This window comes from Xenopus laevis, chromosome 8L (assembly GCF_017654675.1).
Source record: "Xenopus laevis strain J_2021 chromosome 8L, Xenopus_laevis_v10.1, whole genome shotgun sequence".
Lineage (NCBI taxonomy): Eukaryota > Metazoa > Chordata > Amphibia > Anura > Pipidae > Xenopus > Xenopus laevis.
Window position 1 is genome coordinate 28,722,312 of NC_054385.1, and position 25,389 is coordinate 28,747,700.

Here is a 25,389-nt window from a genome sequence, read left to right on the forward strand (position 1 = left end):
TCTCTTCCTAATATAGTTGCTCAGTACACGTGGTGTTATCTGTGAAACTATTTTGTGTGACGCTCGCTGCGTCGCTTCATAGATACTCGGTTTAAAAACACAACTATAATGCAAATAACGTTGCATGTTGGCTGTACAATCATTCAGCTGTAAATTTCCTTGGTTACAGTGGGGGGGGCAGTGGCGTAACTAAGGAACTCGCAGTTCGGGCCCCTAGTCCTTAAGGGCCACCCCTGCATTTTAGTCACCCGGGGCCTTCAATGAAAGCGCGGGAAAGAGTGACTGGGTGGATATGTCACAGCCAGCAGGTGCCGCTCCTTCAGATACAGGGAAGGAATGGGGAAATGATTCCCAGCAACCTGCTGCTGCAATGTCAAACAGCGGTCTCTCCTCAGGCCACACCCGCACACTCTCATTGGTTCCTGTAATACGGAACGGGCCACGGTACTCTAGCAGCCTCGCACTCCTCTACTACCCCCTGGGAGTAGTATTAATACGTGTGAGCGGCCACTGTCTCGCCGCTGTTCGTATCTAGATGTGCGCATGTGCAGGGCACGTCCCTCGACCGCTCACCTCAACTCTGCCAACCAATAGAACTGAGGTGGAAAGATCTAGGCCTTTTGAAGCGGAAGGGATTATTGCTCTCTAAATCCATTTACAGTCTGCGTGCAGAAGCGCTGCGGCCACGCTTTCCACTGGCGACATCATTTTGCCTTTCACGCGCACAGTACTGTTCCCGCCTTTATGGACTTCCTGCTCTCTACCAAGGGAAAAAAAAGTCTAAAAAAATAAATGAATATATGTGAAGATTTGCTAATTTTTCCATGAAGCAAAATGGGTCAGTCACCAGGGGACGTAACTACAGGGGAGGGCTCTGGAGGTATAGGGGCCCCACAAGGCCCTAGTTCATATATGATTTCATTAAATATTGGTAAAACAGGTCACCCTCTAGACATTTCGGTGGCCAGCAGATTTTTGCCCCAAAATTGTCTGAAATTGAGTCACTGTAAAATGTGAGAATGCTTCAGAGGGACGGGAGACTGGGGTACAGAGCCCAAAATCCACTAACTCCCGACCTCTACATATGTCAGGCCCATTGCATGCCGGGTATTGTAGTCTTACATTAAACTTGGCAGTCGGGAAATTGTTAAACAAAAACTACATTACCCAACATGCATTGTGATTTAGGCTTGACACATTAGGGCAAGAAAAATCTTTGGCTGGTTTCCAAAGTACAAACCAACCAAAGGCCCAAAAAGTAGCCCAAATCTGTACCTTGGCTAGTTTGTACTTTCAAAACCAGCCTGGGCTTTAAATTAGTAGCCCAATTTGGCTGGGAAAACGCCAACCTGGCAACCCTGACAACTACAAAAGTTTTTTGGGAGTCTCCATAATTGAGATGTGGGGATTTGGGGCATAACAGGGCGTGGTCAAATATCTACATCCTGTTATCGAAATTGCTTGTTTCCCTTGCTCGCAGCACCTGTGACCTGTTGATAGTAAATTTGCAGTATACAGTAAAGGGCATGGTCCCGCTGAGTGTTATTATCACCAACCCTACAATTAATTTATATAATCTCCCAGACAGAACATAGTACAAAAAGTAAGCATTATCTGGAAGCACTTAAAGCCAGTGTGAGGAGAATCATATTCAGGCAGGCACTCATAATGGACCTCCATGTAAAAGAATTGCAATTAAAAAGAAAAACTGTATTATAAGGGACAAAATACAAATAGCTTTATACATTTCATGCATTTCATAGGCTTATGATTACATGCTCTCCTCAGGCCTGAAAAGTGTAAGGCTATTTGTATATTTTTCCTGTGAATAGATTCCTACCTTTTTATTCAAACTTGGTCGCAGTGGTCCATTGTGTGCGTCTGCCGAATACTTCTAAAAAGCTTGCTAAGCAATAGCCTTAACTCTTTCCTTGTTGTCTGACAATATCTGTGAAAATGTAATGTGTATTTACATTTATAAATGTGCTGAGGCTGTTGTACATAAAAATAACTGTTCAGTGGGTATCATTTCTGCGTCTGTGCCATACTGCTATGTATTCTGTGGGGTATTATAAATGTAATCGCCTCTGTGCCATCCTGCTATTAATTCTGGGGGGTACTATACATGGAACTTCCTCTGTGCCATCTTGCTATGAATTTTGGGGGGTACTATACATGGAATTGCCTTTGTGCCATCATGCTACGAATTCTGGGGGGTACTATACATGGATGTGCCTATATGCCATCTTGCTATGAAATCCAAGGGGTATTATCCATGTAATTGCCACAGTGCCATCCTGCCTTTTGTCTTTTATCTTCTAAATGTTATCTATAATGCTTTCTGTTTCCACTTGCTCTTTGCTTCATTATTTTCTGTTTTTTCCCTTCAGTTTATGCACCTTTGTCACATGCTCTTTTCTTTGGTTCTCTCAATTCACATTATCTCCTTTCTTTCTATTTCCTCCTCGCGGGGGGGGGGGGGGGGGGCTGAAAGTTCCTCTGCAGGGGGAGCCCACAAACTCAATGATGCTGTTGGGATTCTCTGTGTGCAAATATCCTCCGGGAAAGCACTGTGGCTGTGGGATAGCAGGTATAGGAGAGATGGTGCCTATAGTAGCAGTGGGATAATAGTCTCTGGAAAGGGATTGTGGCTGTGGGATAGCAAGTATAGTAGGGAGAGATGGTGCCTATAGTAGCAGTGGGGATAATAGACTCTGGGAAGGGACTGTGGCTGTGGATAGCAGTATAGTAGGGAGAGGTGGTAACAGTGGGGATAATAGTCTCTGGGAAGAGACTGTGACTGTGGGATAGCAGGTATAGTAGGGAGATATGGTGTCTATAATAGCATTGGAGATAATAGTCTCTGGGAAGGGACTGTGTGACTGTGGAATAGCAGGTGTTGTAGGGAGAAATGGGGTCTATAATAACAGTGGGGATAATAGTCTCTGGGAATGTACTGTGACTGTGGGATAGCAGGGAGAGATGGTGCCTATAGGAACAGTTAATAATAGTCTATGGGAAGGGACTTTGAGACAATGCCTATAGCAGCAGTGGGGATAATGCCATGTCAATAAAAGTGATTTAACATTGGAGCTTATCAGTATGTATCCTACCATGTATTTGTAAAGGAAAGTGGGTCCATGGCAAGCATGACTACTTATATTTTGCAATCTTTACAATATTTATATTTTCATAGATTTGTAATATTGTCATGAGCTAAGTGAGGCACAAACAAATACTGAAAGCTTTAACCCAAATCAATTCAAGGACCGCATGAGGAATAGGAGTGGTACAGGACAGAAACTTTAAAAAAAAGATAAACAGAAGACCAATTGCAATTTGTTTCTGAATATCAAGTCTGTTGTACTGAAAGGTAATTTTAAGACCAACTTCACCTTTCATATGAAGCACTTGGATTGTAAGCAGTTTCAATTTGGCATGATAGAGCATATAATTGAATCATTGGCATGATAGAGCATATTATTGAATCATTGTATATATATATATATATATATATATATAAATAGAATCTACTGTTAGTCTAGTATTTATATCAGAGGGAAGAGTTACAGTTGATGTATGGTTAAAGTCGGTGTAGGAGAGGAAATCATGAAAAGCAAACCAATGACAGCTGGCATGTTGTCATAGTTTAGCATTGTGAGATTTCCATATGGAAAATGGATAATAATGGATTGCTACATTAAACAAATGTAGAGGTCGCAGACTCGCAGTTAATCTAAGGTTGACGGAAGGTGGTTGAGACAAAGAAGCTGAGGAGGAGGAAGAGGACCACTGAAGAAGGAGAAGACACCACAGGAAAGAAACACTTTTAGGGTAAGCTCCAGTGAACATTAATTTTTTTTTTTTTAAACCCCTGGCAACCAGTTTCATTTTAGCAGTGGCCCTGGCCACTAATGTTGTTTTAGTAGGGGCCCTGGCCACCAAAGTTTTTTTTTTTAATTGTTGGGGTCATGGATTGCTGCATGTAAAACACATTGTTAGCAGCAGACTGACTTAACATGGGAAAATGCTAATGTGTGTGTATATATATATAACAAGGGAAAGTTGTGCTCACCACTATTTTTTAAAACCATTAGGCGGGGGTGCAATGAGGGTGTGACCACAAAATACATATAGTCAACTACAAGAGGTCCTCTGCACTCAACCCATTATCAATATATTTAAGACAATATTATATATATTGATAATGGGTTGAGTGCAGAGGACCTCTTGTAGTTGACTATATATATATATATATATATATATATATATATATATATATATATATATATATAAATATTTATTTCTGCAGTTCAGCTAGATCTCCATTGAAATCCAGTGAGAGATGAGGAAGGGATTTTCAGGAGTTTGTGCCCATCGTTAGTTCAGATTTTCAGCAGGCAACAAATCTCCACCTCCCATTAACTTTATTAGGACTGGTTATTTTTTAACCAAATCGCTCTTATTTGTACATTAGAAGTGCTAAAATGTTAACTAGGTGCAATTTAGATTAGAGTAGGTAATTACTTAAAGAGTCTACCTTGACGTGGTGGCTCCTTTAAGGGATCAGATTTTCCAGGGCAAAGTGGCAGTGTAAAACATATCTGGTGAGAAATTTTTGAGTGGAACCTTTTCTCCGGCTGCATTAGCTGCAAGCCCAGAGTACCATCAGGCAGGGTGGTTTGCTGGCAGTATTTGTACTTACATAATAAATTAATGAAGTAGCAGCTGTAACTTGTGTTAGTATGTGTATTATATTTATATAGAGTTATGGGTTTTGTGATTCATGGCACTTTACAATCATTGTTGATTTTTTAATGGAGTCCCTGATCCCTTTGGAGGATCAGAGAATGCTGGGACCTGTGATCTATAAACAGTTTGAATCCTGTGGTTTGAACACCCTGCAATATTATGAAAAATGTTTGTTTTATTTTCACTGCAAGCGTTTCTACCGTTCTGTCCAGTTTATTTTTACTTACCAACTCTATACCCACAGGAAGAAACATAAACACACATACACACACACACAATGTGCTGATATGTGAGTGCAACACTACACTACCTCAACATTTGATTCCCTCAAATCAAAACAATTTAGGACATACCCTAGTTTTAGTCATACCCAGTTAAGCCAGACACACCACTTGATCTATCGAAAATGCTGCCCCATTTCTGGCAGCACCTCTCTTGATAGACAGTGTTTCACAGGCTACTAAAATTGCAATGGACAAGCCCAAAATCCCTCATGCCATTGGCCTTAGAAAATTTTTATATTTATTTACAGAATGCCCACCTATCTTCTTTAAACAGGAACAGTCTTGTGACTCTCCATGAATGTTTAAAAGTTTACCTTATAGTTTATTACACATATTTACAAAGCACCAACATATTTCACAGTGCTGTACGATCAATGGGTGTATACATTAAGCATACAAGAATATATACAAAATATATACAAAATCAACTAAGAGCCAATATTAGAAGTAAAGCGGGCCCTGTCCAAAGAGCTTACAATCTAAATGGAAATGTCAGTATGTTGTAGATGGACATAATGAAACTAAATTATCAGTTTTCTTATTATTTGCCTCCATCTACTCTGAAAATTAAACATTCCTCCGATTCCTGGTGTCAGTGATTATAAGACTCGATTTGTGCTAATGGCTCATGCTACTGCCACTGGTTGCATGTCTCACTGCTGCTAGTCACATGATTCTCCTGGGTAGACTGTTGGTTGTCAACTGCCACTGATGCCCAACTGTCTTTTAGACGGTGGAGAGAGAGGGAGCAAGAGAAAGAGAGTGCCACAGCGATTGCTAAAAACGAAGAAAATTTTGGATAAAAGACACATAATTACAATAAAAGGAGAATAAGAAGGAAGGTGAAGATGAAGAGGAAGAGGAAAAAGAGGAGTCTGACTCCAGAAGAGAGAGAACCTTCACAGGATAAATGCTGCAAGAAGACAAAGAAGAAAGCCAAGAATCAGAATGTAGCACAGAAGACCAAGTACAATAAAGAAAGTAAGAAGAGTGACACTGAGAATAAAAAACTTATCAGTGTAGGGAAGAAACACCCTGAAGATGAGAAGAAGAAAAGAAAAAGGATTAAAGAAGATCAAGCAAAGAAGAAAAAGGAAATGCTCTCAGATGAGACCAGTAAACCTGAGAGCAAGAAGAGAAAGCAAGATGAAAAAACTGAAAGCAGTAAGAAAACCGGCTTAGAAGATCTTGAAATTCTTCCGAGCAGCAGAAAAAGGAAGGAGCAGGACAAGAGGAAAAGACCAAGGAGCCCAGAAGATCCGTTGGAAGGTAAGGGGAAAAACATATTACTTTAGTATTCATTTTCTGTTATATCTACTTCTAATTTTTTAATATAGAGTCATTATAGTTTCCACAAATCCATCCCTCTGCTTTGTTCAAGTCTATAGATTTTTAGAAGGCTTATATTTACAGTTAGGTGTTTTTAGTTTTTGCCAAAGATTATTAGGGAAAATAGGAATCCCCAAAGGCCTAAAAAAATCCCTCTTACACTTAACTGTTTTATTAAAAATCCCAACAATGCAAACCATCTCCTCCTTCCAGGCCAGCTCCACTTCTACCCCTAGAAGGTCCTGTAGCCTTGTCACACCTACAGGCACCACTTTGTATTCAATGGACAAAGCCCAAAATCCCTCATGCCATTGCCCTTAGACATACATTTTTATATTTATTTACAGAATGCCCACCCACCTTCTTTATACAGGAAAGCTCTTGTGGCTCTCACTGAATGTTTAAACGTTTACTTTACAGTTTATTACACATATTCATAAAGCACCAACATATTTTGCAGTGCTGTACAATCACTGGGTGTATACTAAGCATACAAGAATATATACAAAATCAACCAAGAGCCAATACAAGAGGTAAAGCGGGCCCTGTCCAAAAAAAGCTTACAATCTAAATGAAAATCTTAGTATGTTGTAGATTACATAATGAGTTTTCTTATTTTTATTTGCCTCTATCTACCCTGAAATTTAAACATTCCTCTGATTCCTGGTGTCAGTGATTGTAAGACTAAATTTTTGCTAATGGCACATGTTACTGCTGCTGGTTGTATGTCTCACTGCTGCTAGTCACATGATTCTCCTGGGTGAACTGTTGGTTGTCAACTGCCACTGATGCCCAACTGTCGTTTTGATCATCATCATCATCATTTATTTATTTATATAGCGCTGTCAAGATATGCAGTGCTTTTGATAGAGTTATTATAGTTAATTAACTGCCCCCATTGGTGGGATCTTTGTCCTGCTGATGGGTTGGGGTTTCTACAAATCCATCCCTTTGCTTTGTTAAAATGACTTATATTTACAGTTAGATGTTTTAGTTTTTGCCAAAGACGATTAGGGAAAATAGGAAACCCCAAAGGCCTAATAAAATCCCTCTTACACTTAGGGGGTTATGTATTAAAGGTTTTGAGGGTAGTTTTTACCAAAAAAACAAAGATTTCGAGATTTAGTATACCCCGAAGCAGGAAATAGGGTTTTTTTTTGGTGGGTTTCGCTCAAAAACTTAATTAATTCGAATGATTCTAGTTTTTTTTTTACTGTAAACTCGATTAATTTGAGTATTCAGAGTTTTCACCCGAAATTGATTTATTCAAGTTCTTTACATATTGTAGTTTTTTCATAAATTAAAAACACTTCAGTTGTGGGTTTATTCGTTATTGATTAATAACCCCTTAATGTTAAGAATGCTCACAAATAATAAAGATAAAGAGTTTTTTCTCTGAATGTGGGTGCTTTCTTAGCTACATTGTTATAGAGATACATAGATATATTTAGTAAAATATACAATTCATAATATGTTTTGATATGGGATTTGACTGAATTTGTTTGATCCCACAAGGTGGAAGTGGAAGTGCACCGAAGAAATCCCACGTGGATGAGAAAAGGCCAGCCCCCCTGGACATACAGAGTTACAAATTCCACCGAGAGCTAGGAGAAGGCATGTTTGGACAGGTGAGTGTGGGGACTCCCAATATAGAAATCTCTTTTGTTATCTTTTATAAATCTGTACAGAAAACATGAAGTAAAATCAAGCACTTGGCAATGTCTTTAACATTCTGATTGACTCTATTATCTGTCATTCATGATGTTAGCAGCATTCAAGACACTCTGTAATATTTCATCTCTTTGCTCTTAGGTGATGTTGGCATCATATACATCAAAGAAACAACTTGTGGCAATTAAGAAGGTGCCCAAACAACCCAGCAAGGGCAACTTTACTTGCATCATGAAGGAGGCCCGACTCTTGAAGATCGCCAGAGGATGCCCCTTTCTTTGCCATTCTCATGCCACATTCCAGTCCGAGGTACAGAACACTGTTTTGATACATAATCTGTTTCATTAATGGTTTTACTTCCTAAGGCCAACCTAATGCACAAAACTTATCCAGTGCTCATCTTATTTACAATCCTGTCACTCCCCAAGCTTTATAAACCTAGATTATTTTCTAGGTTACCTTGGGTTACTCTTTGCTCTCTGAAAGAGCTTCTGCAATATTTCCAGATCCATTAAATCTAGTATTATAACTGCAGCTACATGTGAAAAAAGTTATAATTTTTCATCATGTTTTGCAGTTGTTAGCCTTTCAAAACTGGGTTTCACAATATAGTGCAATATGCAGGGCAGCCATATCTTCTATTTCATTGTACTCATGTGGGGCTGTTATATATTGACAGATGGGGATATATGTATCAAAGAGGGAAGTTAGAGATCACCACAGTCTGCTAGCGTGAAATAGTGCCTCTCTCCATTCATTTCTATGGGATTTTTAAAGTATTTCACCCTTTCATAAATACACCTTTAAAAATCCAATAGAAATGAATGGAGAGATGCGGTATTTCACTCTAGCGGACTGTGGTGATCTTTAACTTCACTCTTTGATAAATATATCCCTATGTGTTGTTAGTCAGTAGGAAAAGTTAATTTCTGGTTTGAAAGCAGATCCAGTATCACTAGGCACACAGCTGGTGCTCAAGTTGTGGTACTCATAGTTCACAAAATGCAGAAATATCTTTTCCTCATCCTTCTTGCAACTGCAATCAAAAAACACTTGACATTTTTTCTGTCTGTAGAAATACACAGAGAGAGAAGACACCCACATACAATGTTATGAGGTTTCCTTGGATAGTTATTAGTGCAAAAGCAGCTTCTATTAAAATTCTATTCTCAGAGCTACTTGCATCTGTTCACTCTTGTTTCATATTTGCATTGTGCTAAAATACTAGTGGCATCGGCTTCCAGGGCTCCCTTTGTGTATAAGGCCTACTCAGGCAACTCACCTGCCCCAATGAATTCCCAGGTCCTAATACTATATCCATTTTGAATTAACAATATGAGAATAGATACATAATGGAGAGCAGAGCCTAATGAATGAAGGAAAACACCTCTGATAACTATTTAGTCCCCAATTCACATTCCTTGCTGTTCAGTTCTGTGCCATGTATTCCTATGTCTCACCAATTCTTCATTTGTCTAACCAGCTGCATGCCTTCTTCGTGCTCGAATATGCCGGTGGAGGAACACTGTACAAAGTGATTGAAGATCAAGGAAGTCTACCAATGAAGAACATCCAGTAAGTGATAAGATTCTTACTATAGATTGAGGAATAAAAAAAAGATGTGTGCACTAGGGATGTAGCGAACTGTTCGCCGGCGAACTAGTTCGCGCGAACTTCGACTGTTCGCGTCCGCCGCAAGTTCGCGAACGTCGCGCGACGTTCGCCAATATGCGTTCGCGTCAAAATCGGTCGCCCATTCGACCATTCGATCGCTAAAATCGAACGATTTTCGTTCGATTCGAACGAAAATCGTTCGATCGAACGATTAAAATCCTTCGATCGTTCGAATCGAACGATTTTCGGATGATCGAAGTTCGCGAACAGTTCGCGAACAGTTCGCAAATTTTGCCGGTGTTCGCGAACGGCGTTCGCGAACACATCGGCGGCGGTTCGCTACATCCCTAGTGTGCACAGCAGCAGAACCAGGGCACCACTAGAGGGCAAGAAAATCTAATTTAAATATTTGTTTTTATATAAACATTTTATTGCAGGTTCGGGAATCACAACATTACATCTGTAGATAATAAAATAGAAATGCAGAATTTGTTGGAAATGTCCTTCATGTAAATTCATGCACAGCTGTGTATTGGTTCTTGGGCCTTTGCCTGAATAAAGCACTGCGTATCTTGACAGCGCTATATAAATAAATGATGATGATGATGAATAAGGAAGGTGTGTGCACAGCAGCAGAACCACCGCACCACTGAATTGCATTGAAGGACAAGAAAAAGTTTAATTCACTAGGTGGTGTCTATTCGATAGTTAGCCCTATGGAATTTAGCTTGTTTACTTATAATTTTTCTTTTTTTTGCAGGTTCTACACTGCAGAGATGGTGATAGCCCTACAGTACCTTCACTCCAATGGCATCATCCATCGGTCAGTAAATTTCTTCTCTAGAATATTGAGTAATGTCTACTTTCCATTTTTATTCACTGTTAGCATGATATAGTTAACATTTTTATAGCATTTGTTCAAGTTTCCTTGAGATACTTACTGTAACTTTGCAGGCACGTAAATGTACAGCAAAGTGTCACCCCCTTCCCTCACGGGCAAGATTTTTCCCTATTAGTTCACAATCTAACAGTAATGTTTCCACCTCTGGTATCTGGTGCAGGACCGCCATCAGAAATCACAGGGCCCCATACAACAACATTTCCTGGGCCCCCTGGGCTGCGCCCACTGCAAGCTCCACCTACATGTCCGCCTTCCTCACCCCACAGGTCCGCCCCCACCATACAGTAAAAAAACAAAAAATAAATTGGTGGCTAAGGTTCCGACATGTTAATAAAAAATAAAAAGATATTGGTGGTCAGGGCCCCCCATAAAGAAGCATTTCTGGCCAGGGCCCCCCCCCATTAAAAAATATTGGTGGTTAGGACCCCACATGAGAAAAAAATTGGTGGCCAGGGCCCTACCCCCACACATTATAAGAAAATTGGTGGCCAGGGCCCCTTAAACGTCCATGCCTTCCCGAAGTCAGCAGCTCTCATAAAGATGGGGTGCCCGGCTAGTCAAGTAAGTTTGCCATGGCCGGGGCCCCCTACAACTCTCCCCCTTGTCCCCCCCTGATGGCTGCCCTGATCTGGTGCAATCAGTTAGTGAAAGTTCATTTTAGTGACTCTGTGACACTGTCTGTCCAGACTCACTACAAATTGCTCTTTGTACTTTACATTTCATTTTAACCAAGCAATGCATCTTTCTCTCTGTATAATCTGCCTTTACTGTAACACTTATTTTTTGTCTTTATTATCCATTCCTTTTTCTTACTTCTTAACTTAGTTGCTTTTAGGTTGTTCTATACCAAAAATATCTGTTTTCAGTTATCTTTTAATGTGTATTTACTTACTTATCCCTGACTATCACTTACAGAACTACTTATTCTAGAATGTTAATTGTTCCCAACACCTATGTTGCAGAGATCTGAAGCCAGAAAATATCTTGGTGGATAACAACGGGCACATCAAAATCTGTGACTTCGGCCTCGCTGTTGAGGGAGTGTTCGGTGGAAAGAAGATCAGCGGATTGACAGGAACACCTGGATACCGTGCACCGGAGGTCAGAAATCTTTTCTAATGTCATTTATACACAGAGGCATTCAAATCTTTGTGTCTTTTTCTTCTTTGGACATCTTTGTAACTTTGATAATTTGTTCTCCTTTTTTTCTGAAGGTTTTGTCATTGGAGAAGTACAATGCTGGAGTGGACTGGTGGTCATTCGGTGTCATCATGTACGAAATGGCCACTGGCAGACAGCCATTTGCCCCATCACTGGTTTCTGCACAGGAGCTGTTTGAGATAAGGGAGAAAAAGCTTGAATACCCACGTCACATGAGCCAGGAAATGCGGGACCTTCTGCCAAAGGTAAGTAGAAACAATTACAGCCCTTCTATTGTTGGATGGTGCCTGACTTAACATCTATTATAGTCTGATAAATAATCTTTTTTTTATAGCTTCTGGAGATGAACAAGACCAAACGTTTAGGAGCAAATGGGAACATCAGGGAGCACTCATTCTATGCCAGAGTCAACTGGAGCGAGCTGGAAAATAGAAAAATAAAGACACCTTTCCAGCCCAAAATTGTAAGTACATGGCTACACCAAGCAACATGAGGCTTCTCCCTTTATTCACCCTACAGTACACTGCTTATTTCTGTTTTTATTCATCTATAGTCGGGGTGGCAGATTGAAGAAGAAAAAAGCTGAGTTTTGTAAAAATTCCTCAGTAGTGGGGGGTTTGATGGCTTAATAACATAAATAAAAGTAATAACATAAATAAAAGCTACTGAGTTACGTATTTCCCTTACATTCGTACCTCCACAACACCTACATGTATACTTATTGCATCATTGACAGATGGGAAGGCTAGGTTTGTGGAGACTAACAGGCTCTTTCCTTTATTAGAGCTGTAATAGGAAGTTAGTTGGCTTTTGCAGGAACCAAGTCTCCATATACCTTGTAATATCACATTTTTCTTCTTTGCAGCTGAAAGAGTTAAAAAAATAGTTATAACCCCATTCCTCAAATTGTCCTGATACAGGTATGGGGTCTGTTATCCAGAATGTTTGTGAGCTGGGGTTTTTATGCATAAGGGGTATTTTTATCATTTGGATTTCCATATATTAAGTCTACCAAAAACGCATATAAACATTCATTATACCCAATAGGATTGTTTTGCCTTTGATAAGGATTCAATGTATTTTAGTTAGAATAAAGTACAAGGGACTGTTTTACTATTAAAGAGAAAAATATTAAATTATTTCTGGATAATGGGTTTTCTGGAAAATGGATGCCATACCTGTACCATGTAGTAAAAAAACTTCTTAATCATGAAGTACAGAATTTTAAATTAAATACCCTTTTTTTTAGCTACATCTCATTCAAATATATGTGACCATACTGTATCATTTATTTTATACCCATGCTTAAAATTATATATTATAATCCAACAAAGTGTGTTGTTTCTTTTTTTAGCCACCAGCAGATAAGTTACCAGTAATTCATCCAGGATTCTGCGCTGAGACATCTAAGAGAGCTAAAGTGGAAGGTTTCTCCGATGTGGATTCCAACTGGAATTGGCAGAAGTAAAGTATTTTCTGTGCTCATGTGGATTAACCTCAAACTGCCTGTACAGCAAGTGATGACGGCAATGTACCATCCATGGCCAATTCCATCAATGAACATCAGATCTGCCATCTACTGTCTACTGCAAGTGTACAAGTGTCTGCCCGTACAGCCAATTATACCAGCACCACATGGGATCCTTGACAGAAAGTAGAGAGAATTCGAGTCAAAGTGGTAAGTGAAATTAACTAAGTCCATTAAAATGGGAAAGACGAGAAAGGATTACTTATGGAAGGAGTAATACATGATAGTAAACATGTTGAGGTATTAATAGGGCTTTCAGAAGATTGGGGCAACTTGCTAGTGTGTTTTGTGCCCTTAGACTCCTAGAAATTAGTTTTTTACATGGGAAAGGAGAGAAACAGTATTTATAAAGTAATATACAGAGTTATGCTATGAATAATGTACTCTTTTCTTTTGTATTTTGTAGCACACAAAACATCATAGGAGGCCCCACCAGAAAAAAGGAATAGCTGCACGCCGGACTTTCTGAATGGAGAAATCCAACAGACCCTTGGATAAGGGTAAAAATGTATACTGAACATACAGCGCACTTATGGAAACCCAGTGCACTGTTAAGTAACACCGTTCAGTATACTTCAGTTTCTTTATATAGGGTAAGTTAAGTGGGGTAAGTATGGCATTAAGTAAGTTTTCTTCCTTTTCCAACTTCCCTCCCATTCTTTTACTGTTTTTTATAGATAGGATGTTATATAGGAATAGAAATATTACTCTAACCTTGTTTTTCACCTTTAATATAAGTTAAGGCAAAAAAAGGGTGTGTGGGTGGGATGTTATATTGGAATAGGAATATTACAATAGTTTGTTTCTTTTCTTTTATGCTCTCCTGTCTTTCCCCTGTCTGTAGTCTGTAGTACATAGGTTAAAGGTAAAGTTTGTGGGAAAAGGGTAAAGTTTATGGGACAAGGGATACAGGATATGGCAGTAGTGATACGGGATAAGGGATATATGTTTATAATTATGGGATATGGGTACTATAAGGGTTATAGTAAAGGGATAAGAGAATAGCTATGTACAATAAGGGATATATGGAATACGGGTGTTATACAGGTTTTAGTAAGGGGATATGGGAATTATGATGTGGGATAAGGGAGATGCTATATCCTGATAATACATTTGCAGCAGGTTTGAATGGTATGAGTGGTGTGTGAATGCAAATAGGGAACCCCATTGCACCAATTTAGAAGATGAACATAGTACACCTTCTGATTGGCTGCAAATTTAGTTTAGTTCACCATTAAAATGTAGAAAAATCAATACAAGGCCGCCTGTGTGCTTGTGCCAATTGGAGGGAGTAATAATGCAGCAGATGGAGCTGCAGCTTGTAGGCCCATTTTTAAAAATAAAAATAAGACCATTAGAGTTGTGAATGTGAAGGTGTAACGCTTAGGGAGGCTCAGGGTTTAGGATTAAAGGAATAAGAGTAGACTAAGCAGAGCTGTAGGTCCCCAAATGCTGCCTAGCCACAACTCCCTCCTTCCCCTCCCTGCCATGAATCTTATATTAGGCAAAATAATTAGGCCCATCATAATCTTCATCCCCCATAACCAGGCCTTTTAGATAATAAAAGGCTGCTGGTATTAATAGTCTTTAGAAAGTTGATCCAGGGACTGGTCCGATTGCCGTTTTGGAGTCAGGAAGGAATTTTCCCCCATCTGAAGCAAATTGGAGATGGCTACAGATGGGTTTTTTGCCTTCCTCTGGATCATCTAGATTAAACCTGAAGGATACGCTCACCCTCCATTACTAACAGTGTCCATAATCCACTGATAGGAGCCAGATCACATATCTAATCGTAATTCCATATTGGATAGGGAACTACTGGAGGGAATTATATAGTTAGCAAAGCAGAGGGGAGTGGAATCCCAGTCTCACTGACCATGGGATTTGCCACAGAGAAAAATAGTGAGTGAATGAGTGATGTGGGTGTGTGGAAGTGTGTGTGTTATTGTAGATTATTCATTGGGGAACTTTTTTGTTCCTTACACCTCCCAGTCTGATCTGAGGAGGAGGGGTCCCATGATGGCTTATATCAGCCACTACCTGGCCAGATAGGAAACTACTGCAGCAAGTCATCGGGTGAGCCATTTGCTGCAATAGGTGTGTGAATGGACAGTAACCTGGTTGAAGCCTTGACGTGGCGTTACTGCTCACATGTATATCATGTGCCAATTCAACCAACTGGCTGGGTGTCATTATAGTAGCAGTTGTACTAGAAAGAGAAATGTATTTAACCTGTAAAGGCTGGAGTGAAGGGAAGTCTAACATAAGAGCCAGATCATAACTTTATCCATTGTATCTCTCTAACCTGTTAGTCAGTCAGCAACTTGAAAGGGGGGGGGCACATGGGACATAACTGATGAGTAAGTTAATCAGAATCAAAAGCAAACTATCGGTAGTTTATTAAAATAAACATGTCACTTTTAAGAAGAAAGCCTGCAGTATTGTTGGTTGTGCTGAGTGCTATAATTTATTCACATATGTGGTCTCCACATATAAATAAAGTTCTGTTGTATTTATAAGGCATGTGGTTATCCTGAATGGTCAACAACCATATCCCATTGATGTCCCCCTTGAATTGCCCACTTTCCGCATTATCTCTGGGTTTTCTGAGAGGAAAATCAATGTACTTGCTGTAATGCCCGTGTGCTGTAAAACAGAGCTCCCCAGTTTCGTAGAACAAATGTTTGCGCCCCATGGTTTTGCTACTGCTTTAGTTTTATATATGGGCTGAATCATATAATTTAGGATTCCAAAGCTGTCCATTTCATAGGGTGCACTGGATGTTCTAAACAAACAAATGCTCAGTAAAGCTACACATTTATGGATATTGCTACTTTTTATTGCTCATCTTTCTATCCAGGTCCCCCAACTACTCATATTCCAGTCTCTTATCCAAATCACTGCATGGTTGCTAGGGTAGTTTGGACCCTAGCAACCCGACTGCTGAAATAGCAAACTGGAAATCTATTGAATAAAAATTTAAATAACTCAAAATCCAAACATAAAAAATGAAAACCACTTGCAAATTGTCTAAGGATATCCCGTTCTATATCATACTAAAAGTTAACAGCCACTTTAATAATATAGTAAATAGTTAACCAGCTCCAAACCATCCTCCCCAGCCTGTGTAGCTTTTCTTTCTAGACACCAGTGGAATCAATCACATGGAGAGGACGCTGGCAGACAGAATGGAGAAGGCTGCAGACAAGATCAGAGGGAGAGGAGCGGAGATTAGAAAAGCTATACTTGGGAAAAAGAAAGGAGGACTGTGAACATATACTGGAGAAACTGGGGTATATTTATCAAAGAGTGAAGTTAGAGATCTTCACAGTCCGCTAGAGTGAAATTCCACCACTCGCCACTCATTTCACCTGCATTTTGAAAGGCATATTTATCAAAGGGTGAATTTTCATTTTTTTTCCCATTGATAAATACTTTAAAAATCACATTGAAATGGATGGAGAGTGGCAAAAAATTTTTTAATGCAGAAGTGCAATGTTAAGGGGCACGCCCCTTTATCAAGCAAGGGGTGTGCCACCGAAACGTTGCACTTCTGCATTACAAAAATTTTTAATGGGTTAACCTGCAACAACAGCCTTGTTTGCCAGTGTGCTTACTTTCTACACCTTTCCATACGATAAATGTCCCAGCCCAGTAAAAAGAGTTTTGATTGAACCATAAACTTTTTTTCCAGTATGACATGAATTCTCCCATACATTTCCCAAAGACTGGGCTGTCCAGCCACAAGCCTTGCAACTGAAAGAGATACAAAACTGGCTCAGAAAAGTTTGTTACATTCAAATCTTTGTTTGAAGTTTAAAGATGATATAGACATTTTATATTTAAATTATATTATGCCTATTGTTGCCCAAAAGAACCCTGACCACTGGCAAATACCCTTATATAGTGTCCCCCTCTTAAAAGTCTATCATCTGAAAGCCAATACAATGGAAATCCGGGTTTATTGCTAACTGGGTTATTGATCAGCAAACCCAATTGTGTGAAAACCATACATTGTTGTGTTTGCCCAGCTCAAATACGACATACTATAAACTGTTAAGAACCAGGGGACACCGTCATTGGTTACAGCAGTCAGGGGTCCTGTGGAAGAAGAGATGCAAAAGACATGAAAGTGTGATTAGTGGGGGCTTGATAAAGAGAGGTGAGGTGTAATTGTTTGGGTTTTTTTTATATAACAGACATGTCTGGGGTGTGTCGGAGTTGTGTATTTGAGGGCAGTTCTTTCATAGGGGCCCTATTCTACATGTTGGCAGGGCCCTCCATGCAGTGGCTCAGGTGAGGAATGCATTCATAATTGGGACACCCTGGGGGACTAATATCAGAGTAGTATGGGGCCTGGTGTTTTTTATGGTTTGCCCTGCTTGCCATTGCAGTAACCTTGTTGTACCATCCAGCATTCCCTGCAAGGTGCAGGAATCCTAATGCTCCAGTTTAAATCACACAGTGACTGGTGATTCTTGGGATTGGATAGTTCCCCCAACTCTCCTCTTTTGCTGTGATTCTCCCCTTCCCTCGCTCTGCTCCCCTCTTCTCCACCTTATTGCTCTTCTTTTCTTTTCTCCCTTTCTCTGCAGACTTCCCCCAATTGTTTCCCTTTCTCAATTCACTTTGTTCTACACTTTTTTCCTTTAATCCTCATTTGTGTATTCCCTTCTTTTCTCCAAAGAGCTTGTTTTTCCACTTCTCTTCCTCCTCTTTTTTATCTGTTCCCTTTTATATCTTTATATTAATGTTTTTGTGGGACAGTCCCGATTTTATTAGTGCAGTCTGTCATCCCTTATTCTACTGTACACGTCCTACAATGAATTACTGCTGCTTTTGATGACAAGTGTAACTGAGGTGTATAGGTAACATTTCTCAAAACCTATCCAGGGCCTGATCTGCCTTGAGGGTTTTATTATCCAATATCCTTTTCTGCTCGTCGTTTCAATAAAAGTGATAAAAATGCAAGTTTATCTGTATGTATCCTACTGTGTATTTTTAAAGGAAAGCAGGCCCATGGCTTATGGCTTATAGTAGTGGCCCCAAAAGCAGCAGATAGAGTCCTAACCTAAAGTCATAGTAGATTAGATTTGAGAATGATTGGATTTTCCATATTTACATTATTTATATTTTGATATATCTGGAATATTATTATGAGCTAAGAGAGGCACAAACAAATATTGCTTAAAGCTTAAACCCACATCAAGTTAATCAACCTTTGAAAGCTGTTTTTAATTTTTTGCTTTTAAGTTCAGCTTTGTCCTTGTCTTTCAAATTTGAAACTGCGGACTGTGAACGGATTGCTAGATTCCCATTTTGAATGACGACCATATGATGAATAGGAGTGATACTGGACAGATAGAGAAAGAGAGCCTAGGAGAGCATAGGACTTTGGGGAAAAGATCTCTGGTGTTGATAGTCTCTTGTGCAAGTGTGAGGTAATGTTTTCAGTCTATCAATTTCTGCATTGATCCTTCTGGTATGTCTGAAATGAATGGAGTGCTCATTGGCCATTTTTGCAGTGATCTTTCTGGCTTGTCTTGGGTTAAAGGAGTGCTCATTGGCCATTTCTACAATGCTGTTATGCACTGCCTGGGGTTAATATGCCGATTATACGTTTTCTGTAATAACTACACTGGCACTTCTGGGGTAAATACCCATATTATTCGTGATTATACTACCAAGTCTTGGGTTAATATACCCTTCATCTGTCTTATTTAGTGATGTTAATGCACCGTCTGGGGTTAAAGGGGTTGTTCATCTTTGAGGTAACTTTTAGTATGATGTAGAGGTTGATATTTTCAAACAATTTGCATTTGGGAGATCAAGCCCTTATACAATGTGTGGTAGAATGACTCCGGAGAAGTATAAAAAGGTATGTTTTCAACACAAAGTCAGGTTTTGGGGATGCAGGTATAAACACTGGCCTAGCCACATGCCAGCAATTAATCCAACAAGCAAAAAGAGAGGCAATACCTTATTTTGCAGCAAACTGATTAATCGTGAATTTATTCCATGGTGCTGTAGAAACTTTACAAAAGATCAAACTTATGGAGCCACATGGCCCTTCCTCAGTGAAGGTGTGTTTTGCCTTTAATTTCTCCCCTGTAGGAGTTGGAAACTGTGATAAAGGGAGATGTGTCTAAACAGAGAATGGTCTCAGTTTAAAGGATTTTGCTGTCTGGCACTGGAAGTTATATGGTTCCGGGAGGAACAGGCAATCCATTCCAGTTGTCCTATTTGCATGTTGGAGCTCACTTTCCTTAGGAAGGCTGTTCTGTGGAAAAGTATTTAATCATAGTTAAGTGTTAGGAAGCTCCCTCAGAGGGGCTGGGGTGCTGCCTGCAACTGCAAGGAGCAGCTCATTGAGATTGAGTCTAAAGTGATTGAGATACTGCCAGAAGGTGAGACAGACCAGTAGCTGGTGAATTTTTGTCCCTGGAGGGGAGAGTAAAAGGGACTTAGTAAAAAGCCTGAATATTCCTGAGTATGGAAACCAACCTGTATGTGAGAACCCACTAAAGTTTGAATGTGTGAAGCTAAAACGCTGATGAACTGTATGTCGTGACTGAATAAACCTGTGTTTTTTGCCTGCAGACGCTGTGTCCCTGTCTTTATGCTCCTGATCCTCTGTTTACCTGCCTACCATTGCTAATTTCTCCCAAAAATGATGTGTACAGGCAACCAGCTTGTCACATAGGTAAGCAATAGTGATGTGTGGGTCGGGTTTTTCCCCACCCACGCCTGACTTTCGACTACCCTTTATAGACCCGCGCCAACCCACCCCGCCCGTCAATGACATCACAAAAGGGGTGGGGCAAGCAGGCGCGCGGCTATAAAGCAAAGGGGGTGCGGGGTAGGCCAGCGGGGATCTGCCTGGCCCGCACATCACTAGTAAGCAATCAAATCTGTTACACCAATAAACTAATGATACAGTGTAGAACACATGGGGAGGCATGGTCTAGATCAACGGGTAAAGGAAGGAGTGTCCAGTTGAGAGCCCAATGGACGATGGTTTTGACACATGGTGGTAAATGTACATTGATATAGAGCATTTCTTTTTAATGACCTCCATGTCTGGGAGTGAAGACCTTTTCCAGTTACTCATTAATAGTGCTCCACTAGAGTAGACCATCCTACAATGATATATTTAGTTTTTTTATGTATCTGATACAGGAACATGCCTAGTAATGCTAGGGCTGGAGGTATTATGAGGCGTATGTCTGTGATTTGCTGAGCCAGTTTTGATACCTGGGACCAAAGGTCTTTGCTTGGGGGCATGTCTACCATATATGCAGGGCAGCCATCAGGGGGGGACAGGGGGGAGAGTTGTAGGGGGCCCCGAGGGTAAGGGGGACCCAGCCACGCCACACTTACTTGATTATCCGGGCCCCATCTTTCTGAGAGCTGCTGACTTTGGGAAGGCATAGACGTGTAAGGGGCCCTGGCCATTGTGGGGGGGGCTGGCCACCAATTTTTTTTTTCATGTGGGGTCCCAGCCACCAATATTTTTTAATGGGGGGGGCCCTGGCCGCAAATGTTTTTTTATGGGGGGCCCTGACCACCAATATCTTTTTATTAACATGTGGGAACTGTGTGGTGGGGGGCGGACCTGTGGGTTGGGGAGGGCAGACCTGTAGGTGGGGCTTGCGGTGGGCGCAGCCCAGGGGGCCCAGGAAATTTTGTCGTATGGGGCCCTGCGATTTCTGATGGCGGTCCTCTTTTTGACATTTGCAGCAGATGTTGGAAGAGTTTGGGAAGGCCTATGTACCTTGTCTGAAGTCCAGTACCACCTGCGTTTATTGGTAGGGCAAAGCCCTGATAGGAACACTTGTTGGTGAATGCAATGCAAGGGGGAGCAGTTTCAGAGGCTTTATTGCCATCTTTTTGGGCTACTTAAAAAAACAAAAAGTGTAAAATACCCACAAGAGCCTCCTGTGCCATTACCCTAAAGGGGAAACTGAGCTGTAGAAACAAGAGAAGCAAACACAATGGTTCTTAGTATGATGTCATTTCCCAAACGTTGCATCCATCAAGTTTAATCAGTTTCCTAGGATATTTCCAGTTTTTTTTTAATGATCTAATGCAGGGGTAGGCAACCCGGCTCTTCATCCTGCTTGCTGTGGCTCAGTCTTGCTGCTTTGCCTTTCACGTTTTGCCTGTAACAGTTAGCTTACCGCGGTCACACACTCAGGAAGCCACCAGCAGAGGCAAGGGCTGTATAGACGTCCCAGAAGTGAAAGCAAGACCAAGCCGCTGCAAGACTATTCATCATGGTCCTTACCGCTATCACACACTCAAGACAAGAGAAGGGAGATCAACATGGACCTTCAGAAACAGAAGTCACATTAAGCAGATGAGAACTCTAGCATTTAATAGTGCTATTCAGTGTTTCATTTATTTCAAAGTAGGCCTACACATACACACTGCACTTCTGTTTGTTGTATTCTGTTGTTGTAACAGTTAAAATTAAAAAAAGATTAAAACTTTTAAAAGTTTATAAGACGTGTTATGTTTTGCGGCTCCAGACTATTTTTCTTTAGTGGAAGAGGGGGCAAAATGGCTCTTTTGATAGTAAAGGTTGCTGACCCCTGATCTAATGGAAACAATTTTGAGTTTACTTCAGTGACAGGAAATTTCCCATGTGATTACAAATAGTGACAGAACCAGTCCTGGGAGCAAGTTGGCTAATACCGTATCCTTCAAAACAATCACCTTCTTTCCTTTGCTAAAAGGAAACTGATCCTTAATTTGTTTCAGGCAGAGAATTTCTGCAAATACAGATATGGGACCTGTTATCTAGAATTCTCAGGGTCTTATTGTAATTAAGATCTTCATACCTTGTTTACTAATAAATAACTTAAACAATAAATAAACCCAAAAGGATTGTTTTGTCACCAATATGGATCAATTATAGCTTAGTTAGAATCAAGTACAATATACTGTTTTAATATGATAAAGAAAAAGGGAATAATATTTAGTTTCAATTATTTGATTAAAATTGATTCTATTGGGCAGATTTACTAAAGAGCTAAGCGAGTAACGCTGGCGATGATTCGCCATCCTTACCGATTCAGGCACTTCGCCGATTTACTAACGGGTGCAGGACTTCCCTAACTTCGCTAGCAAAAGAGACAGACGCTAGCGTTAGGGTTGCCACCTTTTCTGGAAAAAAATACCGGCCTTCCTATATATTTCTTTTTTCCCTATTAATAACATTGGGATCAACCATCATTTTTACCGGCTGTGCTGGTAAAATACCTATCAGGTGGCAACCCTAGCTAGCAGTCATTCCCACTCTATCACCAGGCGAATTTTCACTCTGGCGAATGGACGTAACTCCACAAATTCACTAAGATGCGAATTTTACTGAACGTTACCTCTTCCGCCAGACTTGCATTCGCCAGCTCAGACCAGGTGAAGTGGAGTGCATATATCTTCCTTAGTGTTCTGTTATTTACATCATATTTTTAGTGGAAAAAAAAAACATCCCAAAAAACGCTGGCGTCTTTTCCTTTGTTCTGAGTGATAGCCTGCAAAAGTCCTTTTGGGTAACTGGGTTCCCCCATACATTTTCTAACATATGGAACATAAACTATACAGTGGGCATTATAACAACTGTTTTTTCTTTATTAAGATTCCGTAGACTTGTGTAATGTAATGTATTTGCTGCAACATATACGTCCATTCAACTTAATAATTTCCCGCTGTATGCAAATTAGCCTGAGTGAAGACAACAAAGTTGAGCTATGCATAATTGAACGCTAGTAAATCTTTGCTTTGATTGGCGAAGTAACGCTAGCTAAAATTCGCCAGCGTTCAGCGCCCTGGATGCAGTTTCGCAGTTTAGTAAATTAGCGTTGTATGAGCAAATTTTCCCTGGCTGCAAAACCCATCGCTGCTGAATGTTCGTGCTTAGTAAATTTACCCCTAAAGGCAGGACCGGAACTAGGGGTAGACAGAGAAGTCACGTGCCTAGGGCGCAAAGCTGGAGGGGCACCAGGCACGCACCTTCTCTGCCTCTGCTATTCCCTAGTCTGGTCCCTGCTCTGGCCCATGTGCGCGTTTGCAAAGTATTTTTTTGTGCATGCGCACTTCTGTTTTTTTCGCGCATGCGCACTCGCGTATTGGGCGCTTTGCCGGGCCAGGCTGCCTAGGGCACTTGTAAGAGAGTGAATTGTGTTGTGATTGGGTGAAAGAGTTAAAATGTTATTTGTGAACTATGTAATGTTAATGAGAGTTTGTATGTAAAACTGTGTAAATGGTTATTTTAAAAAACCACTAGGTGGCAGTAGAGTGTTATAGATAGAAGCAATTCTGTTTTTCTACCACTAGAGGGAATTTCCCCAAATTGGGTATAAAAGGGCAGCCACACCCATAGTCAGAGGCTTTTGATGGGAGGAGGCGAAGTGATGCAAGAGTTTCGTTGAGAAGAAGAACACTGGCCCGGAATCAGGTAGTTAACTAGATAGGAAGTTTCAGTAATAGCACTGGCACTAGGTAGAGGGAGAAAGAAAGGGTAGTCTTTTGCCCCGACAAGGAGCGTAGTTGGATTAGGATCCAGGGAATAATTCCCAAGATAGGGTGATAGTGGTGAGGTTGTTAGCCACCTTGACTTGAAGTCTTCTACTTCCACCCTCGGAAGTAGAAGACTTCAAGTCAAGGTGGCTGGTACCCGCCAGAGTGGTCAAGGGGCACTGGTCGAGTGCCGGATGATCGAAGCGGGGGGCTGGTGGAATGGTGAAGGGGTGTAGTGGTGCACCGGATCACCGAGCCAGACCAATGAGGACCAGCAGGTTGTGAGTAAAAAGAAAACCCTAAACTAATCGCTGAGTGGTAATGCACAGACTACTAAGTCGGAAAGCAATTGTAAAGCTTTAAGTGGAAATGACTGTTGAAAGGTCTGTTGATTTTTGTATCTGACTGCCAGTGACGTACAAGAAAATAAACAAAGTTTCATTTTTTTAAGAGCTGTGTTCTCGACTTTCTTATGTTGGGGGCCTGTGTTGAGACATTCCCCTTACACGCGTGCCCGCTTTGGCCCGGCACTGCCTAAAGGAGATGGCCTTCCTGTAATACGGAGCTTTCTGTATAATGGGTTTCCGGATAACAGATCCCATACCTGTACCCAGAAAGGAAGGAAAAATTATGATAAAGGGACAATTAAATAAATCTAAATATATCTCCAGATCATTTATTGTTTAGTAATTCATATATTTTATTATATTAATAATATTGTTTGACAGCCATATAATGTATTAGCAGTTCAAATGTAAGTACCACAATCTAACCCCAATATCTTACCTTGTAGTCACTATTTAATGATCTTAGTATGCCATGCCACAATTTTAAATAGGAGACACACTGGTGTTCAGTTTAACTATGGGGAAGTGCAACAGGAAGCATCTTCGGATTCAAGTACCTTTAATGATTAGCATTAATACCTGTCATAATTTCCGCATGATGCTCGTTCCAGCTGCTCATGTAATTGAAATTTTTTCCAGTTTGGAATATCAGCAGCAATCTGGTTGCTACAGTACAATCAGGAAGTTGTTTGAATTAGAAAGTGGAATATGAATAGGAGACTGTCTGTATAGAAAGCTAAGCTATAATATGTTACAGTAGTAATCATATTGTAGCCTCACAAAGCAATCTTTCTTTTTTTGGATACAAGGTCACTGATCTCCATTTGAAAGCAAATTGCAATGCAGACCAACTGAAAAGTTGCTAAGAATAAGATATTCAATAACATGCTAATAGTTACCTTAAAGCAGTGATCCCCAACCAGTAGCTCGTGAGCAACATGTTGCTCTCCAACCCTTTGGATGTTGCTCCCAGTGGTTTCAAAGCAGGAGCTTATTTTTGAATTCCAGGCTTGGAGGCAAATTTTAGTTGTATAAAAACCAGGTGTACTGCCAAACAGAACCTTAATGTAGGTTGACAATCCACATAGGGGCTACTAAATGGCCAATCACAGCACTTATTTGGCACCCCAAGAACATTTTTCATGCAAGTGTTGCTCCCCAACTCCTTTTACTTCTGAATGTTGCTCACGGATTCAAAAGGTTGGGGATCCCTGCCTTAAAGGTAAGGTAGCTCTTGGGTTCTCTTTTTTGCCTTTCCTCTCAATAAACAGGGGGGTTCAG

The 25,389-nt window shown here is 40.5% G+C and overlaps 1 protein-coding gene across 2 annotated transcripts; it reads left to right on the forward strand.

The window, feature by feature from the left end:
* Window positions 1-3,528: 3,528 nt before the first annotated feature.
* On the forward strand, window positions 3,529-13,979 carry LOC121396939 (protein kinase C delta type-like). Of its 2 annotated transcripts, XR_005963272.1 has the most exons (11): window positions 3,529-3,834; window positions 5,767-6,305; window positions 7,881-7,993; window positions 8,178-8,345; window positions 9,520-9,611; window positions 10,411-10,473; window positions 11,514-11,652; window positions 11,766-11,957; window positions 12,047-12,175; window positions 13,067-13,390; window positions 13,647-13,979. XR_005963272.1 is itself a non-coding variant. In XM_041572597.1 (10 exons), the coding sequence occupies exons 2-10, from the start codon at window positions 5,885-5,887 to the stop codon at window positions 13,178-13,180; spliced, it is 1,431 nt and encodes a 476-aa protein (XP_041428531.1). In that variant the 5' UTR covers window positions 3,529-3,834; window positions 5,767-5,884; the 3' UTR covers window positions 13,181-13,979. The 2 variants fall into 2 exon arrangements, 1 of the variants encoding a protein (XP_041428531.1); XM_041572597.1 differs by having other exon boundaries at window positions 13,067-13,979.
* Window positions 13,980-25,389: the final 11,410 nt, after the last annotated feature.